Genomic DNA, 14,498 nt, shown 5'->3' on the forward strand with positions numbered 1-14,498 from the left:
TTTTTTACAATTTAATTCTTCAGGTCTAACTGAGGCATTCCAATTTTAAAAATAAGAAGTTTCAATCTAATTTAGTTCTGATGTATAGTATTAAATATAAAAGTTCCTTACAATAGGCAGTAAGTTTTTCACAATATATATGATAGAAAATAAGAAATATTGTTGACAATTTAATATATTATCAGTAATAATATAAATTAAATTTGTTTTCTCTGAAATTGAAATTAATTTTTAATTTTCATAATGATGCAAATAATACAAAGATTTTTTTAAATGAATGATGAATGATTTTTTTTTTTTTTTTTTGAAATGACAACATTGAAGACACTTTAAATAGAAAAATTTATATTTACCCAGTTATCATTTTAAAAATAGCATTGCTCTCTCAATATTATAAATAATAATTATGCACATTTTAATGATCACTATCATTATATTTCAATTCTAGTTAAAACTGGAATAAAAATTTTGAAAAATATATAATGCATTTTAATGAATGACTCATTCATTTTTGATATTCACTAAGATAGGAATAAATATAATGTATTATACAGATATCTTAAAAATTATACAAGGCTCAATTGTTACATTAGAAAATGTCGTCATATTTTACAAAATTAAAAAAAAACTATCAACTTTCAGTATGATAGTTTGTTTATCTAGGTTGTTATCTAGGGCAACAAAGTAGAAAGTAGTTTAAGAGGAGAGGGAGAAAAATTTTTGCTTTAATATCAATTATTAACATAGAAAAAAAAATTGCATGCATACTTCATTATTCATCAGTGTTTAAAAAAATATATATGTTAACAGTAAGGGTAAACAAAAGGAAATTAATTTTCCAGATAAGCAGTAATTAAAACCATTTGAGATTCCTGTTACTCAAGATAACTTTGATAGGAAATAAATCTTCATGTTTAACATATGCCTATAAACCTTTGTTAAATACATAGTAAACACATTAAGATATCTTAGTGTTTTTAAAAATGATTGAAAAATCGTATTGTGATCAGTAATTTTGTTTGTTTTACTTACATGAATATTAAATAATAGAACATATTTTTAGCTAATCAAAACTTGTTACTTTTTTTTATTTTGGTCATCGAATTATAACTCATAATTTTACTTTTCAAGTAGATCATACATTTTAGTACATTTAAACAGATCACAACAGAAAACATATACTTTTAAAACTTTGTACCTTTCTGTATTAAAGACTTCTCCTTTTACTTATTTTTATCTGCAATGAAAATTATAACTTTAGTTTTAGAAAAACTGAGAATTCAAATGCTTTATTAGAGTTGTCAAAGTAAAAAAATAATAATAATCAGTATATTTTAGCATGAGAGCTCATCATTAAGTTTTCAAGCACAGAGATTCATAAAATGGTAACATTTATTCTGAACAGTTCCAGCTTTTAGAAGATATAATGTATTCTTCATTCTATTGACACACTATAATGATAATAAGTACATTTAATAATTTATGAATAACTGTAACAATAGATAAATAAATTATATAAAGACAGAAAAGATGCACTGACTATTTTAAGAAATATATTGTGAAATGAAAGCTCTTTTTCTTAATGGCAAGTCATTTGTAAGTAGTAAGGGAATCTCTATCCTCCTTATTAATGCTTTCTCTCTCCTTACTTTTAATGACATTTGTCTAAAAATCCAAAGATAATGTCATTCAGAAGATATCAAAAGATGTAATAACTTCTTATTGGAACAGAACTTAACATACTTTTTTGTTTATTCTACAGATAATTGCACACTGGTCAAAAGGAATTCTGTTAGCACAAAACTCTTAAGTCTAAAATATTCACTTGTCACTTTAGACCTAGTTTTGAAGCAAAACAAGAAAGAAATCTTTATAACTGTGACAAATGAATTATATTTCCATATGACAAAAAATAGCTAACTTAAATTTTAAAGAAAATCTTAGTTCTGCAACAGTCTTAAATATGAATTCTGAAATAGCTTCAGTTAATGATGATTGGAATCATTTACATTTTCTGAAAAAATTTCAAAATATATGTAATTTATCAATAATCACAGGAAATTGGCAACCATATAGTATATTATTCAGAAGGATATGCTAGTAAGTTTTAGATGAAATTGACTAAGAAAAGAAGAAAGAAAAATAGTCTTTCAAACAAATCATATCTTACACTTTTGTCATTTTTTATAATTTAATATATGTATTAAATAGTCACCTTAGTCAAGAGAAAACTTCACCAAACTAGATGAAGAAACACTATAGAATATAAAATATAAAGCTGAAATTATAGGAGGATAAGTTTAAAGTGGTAAAGACACTCCTCTCTTTTAAACTCTAAAAAACCACACTAGTAAGATTTCCTCTGATTGTATGAAAATAACTTACTATTATGAGGATTAGAAAAATACCTCTTATAAAGATAGACAAAAACTGTACAGACTAATTACAGGTATCTTTGTATAATTTATTTATTGATTGATTTTCTTTCATGTTTTAGCTTTTGTTTTGTAGTTTGATGTAGATTTTGTATATATATATATTTATAGATATTAGTGCATTATTATAGAATGCCAATAGAATGCAAGGAGTTTGTTTTTAATTTCTGAACACTATATGTAAAAATCCTTATTCCTTTTAATTGTATGAATTATCCTCAGAAAACATTCCTGTGCTTGAAAATATATATTTTAGTTTGCTAACCCTGGTAAAATAATAAATTAGTAATTCTTATTATACTTCTTATAAAGCAACATTACTACAGCTTCTGGAATGAGTAGGAATTTTTCTTGGGTCTTTGTTTCATTCTTTCTCTCCCTGTTATCTGCACTTTATCTAAAAATTTGGGCATAATGTATTATAATCTTTTCCCCTCATTTTCTAAATTTTTCATGCTGATGAGAGGTCTATAAAACTGTAATATGCCCAATTAAAATGCTTTTATAGCTGTTTAATTAATTAGCAAAATATTTTAAATAAGGTAATCCTAGTTCATTGATTATTTATATTTCATAATTTATTCAGTCAATATAGTCATTAGAGTTAAATATGATATGATGTAGTTTTTACAATATTTATATTTTTCTGTAAGCTAATCAACATTTGGTTATAATTTAATTATCTTTATTCAGAACTATATGGAGCAGTATACTTGGAGGTAACATCTAGAATAAGCAAAGAAATTGAAAGAAATACAATTATTTCTAAAAGCTACTACTAATAATGATGTGAATGGCAAGGAAAGCATCAATGATGCTTGTTATTTTTAGGCTATATCACACTAATTTTAATGTGATATGACCTAATAATTTGAAGGACAATAACTAAACATTGCAAATTTTTGAACATAATTGTTTGTATGGTACTATACAAGTGGGGAGTAGAGCTCATTGTGCATCTGACAAGAAGTTACATCATAAGTCTGCTATCTTATTTTTATAGAGATAAAGCAGAGGATACATTTTTAGAGGTCTTAATCCAGAAGTTTCCCACTACTGCTTTAAATTATTGGAAATATCAATAGTATTTCTTAGTGTGCTGCCAAAAACCAGACTAAGAATTGGACTCTGCAAAGAAGTATGATGCTCCCTACTTGACCAGTAGATCATCATTTACATTGCTGAGCAATTTTCTTGTATTCTGGAACCCACAAGAAAAACTTCCATTGCAAGCAGCAACTCCCAGACAAATGCTACTATAAACTAACTTTAAAGCAGTCTGATTGTCAGAAACAACATAGATAACTTTATTAAAAAGACATCTACATTAATTTTCCGCATTTGCACTACTTTTAGCTAGCAACTCCTCTTGAAACATAGTAGAGAACTCACCCAATGGGCAAAGAAGTCCCTGATACTATATTTACACAAGGAGAGTTAACCTATGATCAAGCCTTTGAACCTGTTTAACTATTTTCATTTGAACAGAATGGTGTTAGCTAATCTTGATCAATATGTTAAAACACTATCTTGAGTGAGTTAATCTTAAATTAGTGACATTAGTCATCTGCTGGAATTAACAACCGAAAGAATGACATCATGTTTACCTAAATCAAGTTTATTCTGTATGAACACTATCTCAGCCTGATTAACTGGGAATAACAAGTATATAGGTCAACATAGTATAAACTGACCATCCCACAGATGTCAGCCCCATGCCACTATTGGTTATGGATTCATCTATAAACCAGACTAAATCCTGTGGATGAAAGGTCAGCCTTATCCATAAGGCAATCAAGACAATTAGGAAGAGAGTCTAAGCAACTTGTTAAACATAAACTGAAGTAACATTTTATCAGAATTTATCAACATGTTCTTTTGGTCAGTTGTCTTTGTTAAGAAACATGATCTGAGAATAAGTTGTCTGTTACCTCAATCATATAAAGGAATCAGGCTGAGGTTCTTGCCTCAGCCTGAATAAACAGGTGAAGGGGAGAAAGCCTCAAGAGAACTAACTTGACATGACCCAAGTAATAACTAGTCATGTACTGTACTATTTTGCAAAGCATTCTAGGCCATCAAATTAAGACAGTGTAATCAATTATGGGTTAAACCATTATAGGAAAAACCCAAAATAGAATATTTGGCTAAAAAAAAAATAAAACTAACTAGTTAGTTTATTTTACCAATATTTTTCTGTAAAAACTAGTAATAGTCTACACCAATTGTTACTTTAGCTAATAATAATAATAATAATAACACTTACAGCATTTATAATTAACAATAATAAATCAATTTTTAATTTTCTCTTCACAGTCATAGGTTTTATGTCAGTGATGATGATGGTTCCTGACAATTTATTGCTATTTGTTCTGTACTACTATTTCTCTATGCAAACCTAGATTCCATATTGACTTATAAAATAATCTGCCCATTTAAAAACATCTAATGTAATCAACTTTTCCTTTTGATTAAAAAATAATAAATGAATATTTTCAAGAAGATAGGAGAAAGTTGTGTACCATTGAATTATGAAAGGATTATTTTATTTTTATCATATAAGATAATAGCAGGAAGTGTTTTTTGAGAAAGTGAATGCTGTTTTTTCCTAATTAAATGTTCATTTTATGGGTGATATTAGAACTGTCAATTATATAGATTTTTAAAGACAATAATTGTTGGGCTGCAATTTTTGAAAAAATTGTAGACCTATAAATTCCCACTGTCATCCATATGTCTGTCTTCTCCTATCTTTCCTGAATCTCAAGAATGGAATTATCTAGTTTTGTCTTTCAACTATCTATGGAAAGCTTAGGGTCAGGAAGACCTGATTAACTATATAGGAACTTCCAGTTTGCATCAGAAGTCACATTATTTCAAGCCAAAAATTTTTTCCTGAAAGGAGTTAGATGACTATTATTCACAGGAAAGTATGGTGTACAGGGCAAGACTACTAATTTGAGGTGGAGAGCACATATTTTAAATGAAATAAATTCAAAATATGATTAAAAATTGCAGCCTGGCATTGTTATGCTGTTACAATATATAATTGTTCATTATCTTACAAATATCTTTTGTAAAGAGAGAATATTAGGTGAATTAGATAGTCATGTTAAATGAGTGATTTTTTTTTTCACTTTAAAGACAATGATCAATCATAACAGTTGGTGCTAATTCATTTATCTAATAACAAACCTTGTTGAACCAAGTTGCTTCCTTGCCATTCTCATTACCTGATTCCCTTAACAGTAACTTTGGAACTAATGTTGTTGTTTCATCTTTATATATTATTTTACAGTAGAGATAATTCAATTAGAACCATCTGTATATACGAATATAAATTATTTTTAGATCTTTCTTTTCATTTAGAATTTGTATACTTTGTCATATATGAAAGTAAGTTACAAATGAAACAATAAAGCAATTCTGGAGGACATTATTCAGAGCATAGTTCAGAAATATATCAACTATGAATAATTAGAAATAAATGTTTTTCTCTAATTTGTCATTGTTTTATTTTATTGTTGCATTTGTAAACAGTATTAAATTAATGTTAAATTTGAAAATTATTCTATTTATAATTTATATATATATTTATTTTAATTTAAAGCAATTACTTAACACAAATATAATCTCCATGACATGTAAACTCTTTTGTAATATTCAAAATCAAATAGTGTCATACAATTGATTATAATCAATAAGTGAATAATTAACAATTAGTTATTATTTAATTACTGTCTGGATTTATATTGAAGAAACAAAATCTAATTCAAATCCCAACTATACAAGCCAAATTATTTTTGGTTTATTTTTGCTATAATACTAGATTTTAAGAGAGAGATTTATACAGTGTAAATTTACGGGTAGGTAGTGTCATTGTCTCTCTCAAATTTTAACAATTAGAATTATTTAAATAATTTAGAAGCATCTAGGAGAGAAGATTGAAAGGAGGCTTGAAAACACAACCCAAATTTCTTCTAAATTATTTAATTATTAAAATTTGTATAGATAAGGCATCACTAGCTGCAAAATTTAAATTGCATTAATAATTTATTCAAAACATAATGGAATAGCAAAAGTAAATCCAGCATAAGCCAAATACATGTCAAAACTTAGCCTGATCTTAACTGACTGGATTGTTGCTTTGACTTTTATATTTTATTTAATTCTTTATCCTTCAAATATATTATGTTTGTAGTAATTTTTTATTTGTATTTTAATTTGCTTTATATATTAGAATCATGTTAAAAATAAAATATTATTATAATTTATTATTATATAGAAATAAATATTTTTATAATTTCTGGTAAACAATTTTTTCCACTGGAGAATCTAAGTTTATTCTTCTTTGGGGAAATTGTTCATCAGAAACTACATTCCAAAAATTAGTTTCAACCGAATCGTCATTAGCATATCAGTGATTTAAGTTATATTGAAAATTTCAGAAATTACAAACATTTAAGAATTAGTTTCGTCATAAACATTGGTTTTACTTGTGATTATGATGTTCATATATTGGTGAGAGTATTTGTCAAACAGTGATTGTTTATAAATGTCATTTACATATGATAATAATTGTAAACTGGTATGGATGATTAATCATGTGCAAGTAAAGAGCAAAATAATTATGAAAATAGATAAAAATAAAACAATGAATATGCAATAAAGCAGTGGTACATAATAATTTAATTACATTATAAATAGCATTTAGCCAATTCAAAAATACTGTTAGTATGATAATGTATAGAATCGATAATAATATCATCTATATTATAATCCAATAACATCAATAATGTGGATTTTAATACTTGGTAGTTCCTCTCTATTTATTTTCCTTAATGCTAATAACTGATTATTCACTTTTTACAAGAAATTCCATTATCATTTCTGAAATCTTGAACATTTCATGGATAGATGAATTCCATTTTATATTGTTAATACTTATGTCTGTGGAATATCTTCATTTGCTATAGATTTCATTGCACTCATCTAAAATAACACTTTGTAAAGGGTGTCTGAAAAGTGTGCAACCAATGAGATTCACACTAAATATGTTTTATTGTTTATTCTGTATCTGTTCTTGTTTGTCATGTAACCTTACTGAAGGTTCACACACTTTCTGAGCTGCATTGCCATTTCTTTGAATTCTTTAACACACTGGGACAACAGCAGTGGAAACTTTGGTAATTCTTGCACTTGTGCCTTCAGGAATCCCAAAACATAGTTCCAGTAGGTGGTGATGATCAAAATATTTTTTACCATTTGTTCCAGGCATTTTAAACTTCCTAAGTAATTTTCTAATAGTTATCATTTCCCTCTTTTTCTTCTTAAAACATCCTTCTTCCTACAAACATTTTCTTCAGTAATCCCATCAAAACAATTTTCTTATTGTATTTGGTAATAATGAATCAAATAATAAAACATGATGATAAATATTTAAATGTAATCTTGTTCAAGCAGGAAAATAATTAATTGCACAGCTTGGCATCTACATAATTTTGAATTTTAGCTTTGAAGCATTCTTAGAACAAAATTGTATGTATCTTATTTTTATTGTCTTTGCAAAACTGAGAACTCTTTTCATATATGAGTTTTCTTCTGTTATTGAAGAGAAAAATTGTTTCTTTATTTGATAGAGATTGGCAAACCTGTCAAATCAATCAAAATCTAACAAACAAATTTTGTTGTTATTATTATGTTCTTCTTTATATGTGTTGGTTGAATTTTTGAGATTTAAATCCCAAAGTAAAAAATCAACCAAAACATTAATAGTTGTTTTGATGCAGTTTTTTTATTTTGGAAGAATTTATAATTAGATCATTGATGTCTGTTCTGTTTATAGTGAGGTTTTTGACAATAGGGGGGAAAATAATGGTGTTTCTGTATAACATACCATTATCATCATATATACCATTTTGTATGATCCACATTAGAATGCTATGTAAGAAGTTGAAAATTTCACCAAAATTCATCATCTTTTTTAGAATTAATTTACATTAAGTATGGTATGAAGTTTTCTATTTAGTATAGTTCAAGCAAAATACATTACAGATTAGAATATTTTCAAAATGGATGTTGTTTTTCTGGACAGAGTTGTCAGTATAAGTGAATTTTAATTCTGAACATACTGCAAATAATTTATAAAATTATTATCTGATTTAATTAAATGCAATTATTATACTATAACATTGATTATTTTATAGCTGATTGTTTAAATATTTAAACAATGAGTAAGTATATGTATTATAAATATACTGTAAATGACCACTGTAAAGATATTGTATCATTGAATTATAACAGATTATTAATACTACTATACAGATGTATTTGGTAACAGTAATTATTTTCAGATAGAAAGTTCACTTTATATATAAAATATAATTAATTAAGTAGATCCAATCTTTACTTACTCTATCTTTTTTTGCAATGATTTCCTATATGCTAATTTTTTATTTTTTTTTAAGGGTAATCTTCCAGAAGGATTACATAAACGGATTATGACACCTTTAGAAAAAAGAGGTCGTCGCACAGCTGCTTCTATGTTAGCCAGTGCTCAAGCTATGGGTACACCTTCCTCGACATCATCTAGTTTAGCTTTCCCATCAACTTCAAGTATGAGTCCTCTCAGCTTTGCTAATACAGGAATGTTAACAGGTTTTCCAGGCATGAAATTTTTTGTGGATTCAACTAAGAGTAGTTCAACAACTCCAACAACAGCAACAAGTACAACTACTCCTTTGTTTCTTCCATTTGGAGGATTGGCTAGTATGGGAATTACTAGCCCTCTCTTTGGCTTCCCAGGGTTCAATTTTCAGGGACTTGGAAGTACAACTGCCTCTTTAAATAGTTCAACAACCTTATCTTCATCAAAAGAAAAGCATGAGAAGGAAAGAGAGAAAAATAAAGATGAAAAGGTTTCAGAAAGTTCGTCTCGGAAGATAAGTGGAACAAATGAAAAATTATCGGGAACTGGAACTACAGGATCTAGTAACAATACATCAAGTTCTCCATTATCATCTGCATCATCTTTACCTTTTCTCCACTATGCACCTGGACTATTATATAATCCTTTAGGGTTGGGTGGATTTGCACTTTCTCCTAACCTTCCTGCTTCTTTTGCATCATTATCACAAGCAGGCTTGGTAAATGGTTTAGGTAACTTAAGTACATCAGTTACTAGTACATCAATAACGCCCACAACATCAACTTCCCTCAGTACCCGAACAACAAATTCTTCACTTCTCAGAACAGTCCCTACATCACGAAGTAATAGGGAATCAGGTGTTGACAAGAGGCTAGCAAGTCATGATTCTGACAATGAAAGTATGAAATCATTTTTAGGTAATCATGATGAAGAAGAGGAGGAAAGGAAGCTGGAAAGTTCATCTTTAAATGATCATGTGAGAGAAGATTTAAGTGTAAAAGAAGTTGGCAATTCTACATCATTGTTACATTTTTCTAAACCTGTGGAAAAGGCTAATCTTGTTTCTGAAAAATTAAGCAAAAATGAAAGGACTGAGGAATTTGAAGAAAAAACAGACATTTGTAAACCACAAGTAGATTTTCACAGTAAGCAAAATGAAAGAATAAGTGAAGATCCTACCTCATTGAATAAAAATTCTTTAGAAGAAGAAAAACCATCTTAGTGTTTTTGTTTTAACTGTGATAGAGTATTACTAGAAATAACTTGATGTACAAGAAATAAATGCAACTTACTGCCATTTAGCACCTGTTTTGCCAGGGTTGTAGTGGCACATTACAGACTTCGTGTTAAAGGGCATGGACAAGATCTTATACTTTTTAAATGATTCTCAGAATATTTCATTTACTGAGTGTGGAACATTCAAGAGACAAACTGTGTTCAGAATATTAATTTTGACATCTATATTATGTATTAACAACTGTTGTGCATTTAATTTTTTTGTCTATAGGTAAAAGACATTGAAACCTCACATTGTGACAAACAGCTTTATCATCTCCCTTATACGGGTTAATTGGGTTACATTTTAGATCAATTGGGGTTAGGTTTCTAAATATTTGGCTGTCGAACTAATGTAATTGACTGATTTGCAGCTGTTCTGCCTGATGTCAAGCTCAAGCACAATTGACATGGTAAATTTTTAGATATACATTCCTTACAATAGGTTCAGTATTCAGCTGTTTGTACTTAATCATGTAGAGGGCTGTTAGTGAATTATTTATAACAATCGTGTTGTGGTCAGATTGCTGCCAACAGGTAGTTATTGTACTGTTTTGCAGTTTCTTAATTAAGACTTCTGTACATACCAACTATTTTGAAACAGGCAGCTTATTTATTTTAATACAGGACAGATCTTGCTACTCAGATGACCAGCAGCTCAGGCATAGTGCACACTCCCTAATAATTTTGCAGGTGCTTCTGTCAGGAAAATATTCTCCTGGGTATGGCATAATTATTCTTAACTTTACCTCATTGCCAATACTAAATGGCAGTAAATACATCACATCTCCATCCTGCAGATTACTATAAACTTTATTATATTGGTTAAAAATTGAACTATGTAATATAACAACTTTGAACAAACCTGCTTTCAGTATTGCCTGTTCTCATCTCCATTCCATGTTGATGGCTGTGTAAAAAGAACCTGTTGCAGTTGTTTACTTTGGAATGAAGACATTAAAAATCTGTAACATTATATCTTGTGGACTGTACATTGATATTTTATTTTAAACTAAAAAATCAAATATGCTATCACTTGGTTATAGTTGTAGAAATTGTGATTGATGGTCTAATGCTAAATTTGCAATACCATAAATATGAAATACTAATTGCAAACCATTCACAAAAATCACGTTGTCCAAAATGCATATAAACATTTTGAATGTTAGATCAAAAGAAAAAGTTTGATCAAATTGTTAATTTTTACACATTATCTATAGGAAAAAAAATTAAGAGAATTTGCATGTTCTTTATAAAATATAACAACAAAAGTTTCCTTGTTTTTCCTCCCCTTAAAAGTTGGAGCTCTTCCAGTCTTTCAGAAAGAGAAAAATTATATATATATATATAATGTTCTTCAACAGTGCCTTCAGCTCCTCACTTCATTTTATAAAGTTTTTAATCTCACTAGAGGAAAAAATTTGAATAATAAATATCAAATTGGCACTTCCCCAAATCTACAAAGTATATAAAAAGGATTAGGCGTTTTATTGCCTTGTATTCCTTTATGAAATTCTGAATGAAATCCAAGTTTCGTGCATGTATAATTTGAGCTGCATCTCAACAGTATTATATGTAAGTGGTAGAAGTAAGCCCGAGTGTAAATTCTGCTTAAAAATGCAGTGTTTGTATGACTGGATTAAAATAACAACTTGTAATTCTGATGTCGCTTGTACTTGCTTGTTTCCTGTCTAAACAGTGTGAATGGCTTCAATTGGTCTGTTCAAGATTAATAACTTACTGCATGAAAAACGTGTGTATCAAGGCCTAAAATCGTATACCCATGTCTTTGCTTTGATATGAAATGGCAAAACAAAAGTAGACAATGGAAATATTTATACACACATATGCCTTAGAAACACATTGCAAAACTCGACGGTTGTTACAACTGATACGATCCCTTTCCTTAAAATAATGTTCACCAGCAATATACGAAGTTTTGAACGTAACGACCATCATTCACATTTTCGAAACAATAAGGCCTGAATATGCTACGTTTCTCATATACAGTAGTAAAATCTCTTAATAAAACTACAATTACGAATGATATTTGTAATTACGTTAATAATTAGCAAAGCAAATGTATTTACAATATTTATAGCTATTTAATTGTTTTATGATATCTATAATTTATTTGGAAAATTAGGTACTTTTCGTCTAAATATTTTTAATAAATTTTTAGACGTAGAAATTCGGAAAAAAATTCAAAATAAGAAAGTATAACAAAAGCTACATCACTGTACAATAAAGTTGGTTGTGTTCGATTATTAAACTGTGCCGTTTAAATTTTTTTATTTCAAAAAAGAGAAGAATTCATTTTAATTTCTAAAAGTTTCAATGAATAAAATGCAAATATAATAAGACATTAGCATCTCACAAGAATACAGAAGAGAATAGAAATGAACGAACGTAATTTCTCTCTGCCACACATTGACAGGATATTGTCTATACCAGTGATGGGCAAACTACGGCCCGCGGGCCAGATGCGGCCCCCTGAAATGTTCTATCCGGCCCGCGCGACATTATTCCTAATCTGACGAGTAAAAAAGAATACAGGCTGTGGTGGTTGATGCACCACTTAACTTGAGTGTTCGTTGATTATATAAAATAACCGAAGCTTTATATCTCACCATGAAAGTTTATTTACAATCATGTACAACATTTTGTTTTACACCTATTGAGTAAAAGCTCGATCGGTTACAAGCATGCTTCGGTACAGAACATCCACTCGTCGTGCGTAGCGTAGCCGAAAGAGAGAAAAAGAAATATGGCGGACGGCCTGCACATGTTTTTATAGCGCCACCTGGATTTTCAGATGCAGCGCTAGGTTACAATTATATTGGCCCGCCTAAAGTTTTCTTCTTTTCCTTTGGCCCGCTCTTTAAAAAGTTTGCCCATCACTGGTCTATACTATTGATAGTAATAGAGAGCCATTTTTATAAGCTATCAATACTTTTTTCATTTGTAGGTTATTAACGCGCGGTTTTTGCGTATATTTCTCTTTGAAATCAAATCTGTTCTAATAATAATAACTACAAAAAATCTGACTGGTAATTAAGCAGTCTTATAAAGTTGATAAATTAATGACGAATGGTTAGCCGTAAAAATATAATTTCTTCAAAAAATACTTTAATTAAAGAAATGTAAATTTTTTACATATAGTTTTTGAGATTCGTGAAATAGAATATGAATAAAAGCAACATATACTTTTAATTCTATTGCTTTTTTTAACCTTGGAATTATTTAAATATTTATTGGAGAGAATCGAATTCTGAACATTATGGAGATGAAAACATTGGACTATTGTTAAAGTCAGTGGAATAACAAAAACCGCGCGTCTTACTAAAATTAAAAATATTAACTTCAAGAGGCCCCAAGATTGGGCTATCGGTTTCGTTATAGATTGCCAATACAACTGGTGAAAAATTGGGTCAACTTCATATTCTTACGTGATAGCCCCCATTTTTTTTTTTTTAATCGTATATTAAGATTCTACATCAAAAACGAGCTTTTTTGGAAAGATGCGCTTATCAAAAGTCTGAGCGTTTGAACTTTACGCCGCCACACAGCATGTGCACGCGTATGTGAATGTCTGAAGTTCCCTTGGAAAAAGATGAAAATGCTTTTAAAAATTTTATATATATATTATATTATTATTATTTGGTGGATTCATTCTTTGCTTCAAATAATGAACTGGAAATTCGTGCAAAAACATTTACAATGCTTACCCAATAGATTCTTTATTTTCTATTTATTCTATGGGAATATGAACAGAAAACTCGAGTGAGCTACCAATTTTGCTTGTAGGTGTTGATCTTCATAAAAGGCAAAGAATGGATTCAGTTAAATGGAATGGGGTCCTACTATGCACGCATTGTAGTAGGGAGAGAGGCCAGAATGGCAGAATGCTTGTTTTTATTGTCAATACATCGCACTACTGTTGTTACATCCTGATGAAAGCTAATGATCATCTTTCTCATTAGGCCTAATTGCGATTTCGGACATTGCTGGACAGTTTTTATTTGATCAGATAGAAATAAGCTCAGTAATATATTATTGTGTATCTATTTAAATATTTGATAAAATCCCATACAATTCAATGAATGTATGGGATTTTATCAAATATTTAAATAGATACACATTCAATGAATTAATTACAATTCAATGAATGTAATTAATTCAGGTAATAAAGGTATTTAGTATTTCTATCCACGTATTTCATAAAAAGCATTGTATTGTGTGGGTCTAATAAACCGATGCGTAAGGACAGATTGGGGCAAAATGGCATAATGTCATTTGGCCTATCGTGCAGAAGTTGCACATAGGAATTTATGTCGATTGGAGATTTCCACGCTTTCACT

The 14,498-nt window shown here is 29.0% G+C and overlaps 1 protein-coding gene across 1 annotated transcript in view; it reads left to right on the forward strand.

The window, feature by feature from the left end:
* LOC111634159 (chromodomain-helicase-DNA-binding protein 7-like) overlaps positions 1-11,113 on the forward strand; it is a 188,373-nt gene extending 177,260 nt beyond the window's left edge. The window contains exon 46 of the mRNA XM_023378865.1: positions 8,903-11,113. Within this exon, the coding sequence (XP_023234633.1) occupies positions 8,903-10,084 (1,182 nt within the window). The 3' untranslated portion in view covers positions 10,085-11,113. The remainder of the gene's footprint in view (positions 1-8,902) is intronic.
* The last annotated feature ends 3,385 nt before the right edge of the window (positions 11,114-14,498 follow it).

This window comes from Centruroides sculpturatus, unplaced genomic scaffold (assembly GCF_000671375.1).
Source record: "Centruroides sculpturatus isolate CEXI.00-Female unplaced genomic scaffold, Cexi_2.0 scaffold774, whole genome shotgun sequence".
In the NCBI taxonomy this organism is placed as follows: domain Eukaryota; kingdom Metazoa; phylum Arthropoda; class Arachnida; order Scorpiones; family Buthidae; genus Centruroides; species Centruroides sculpturatus.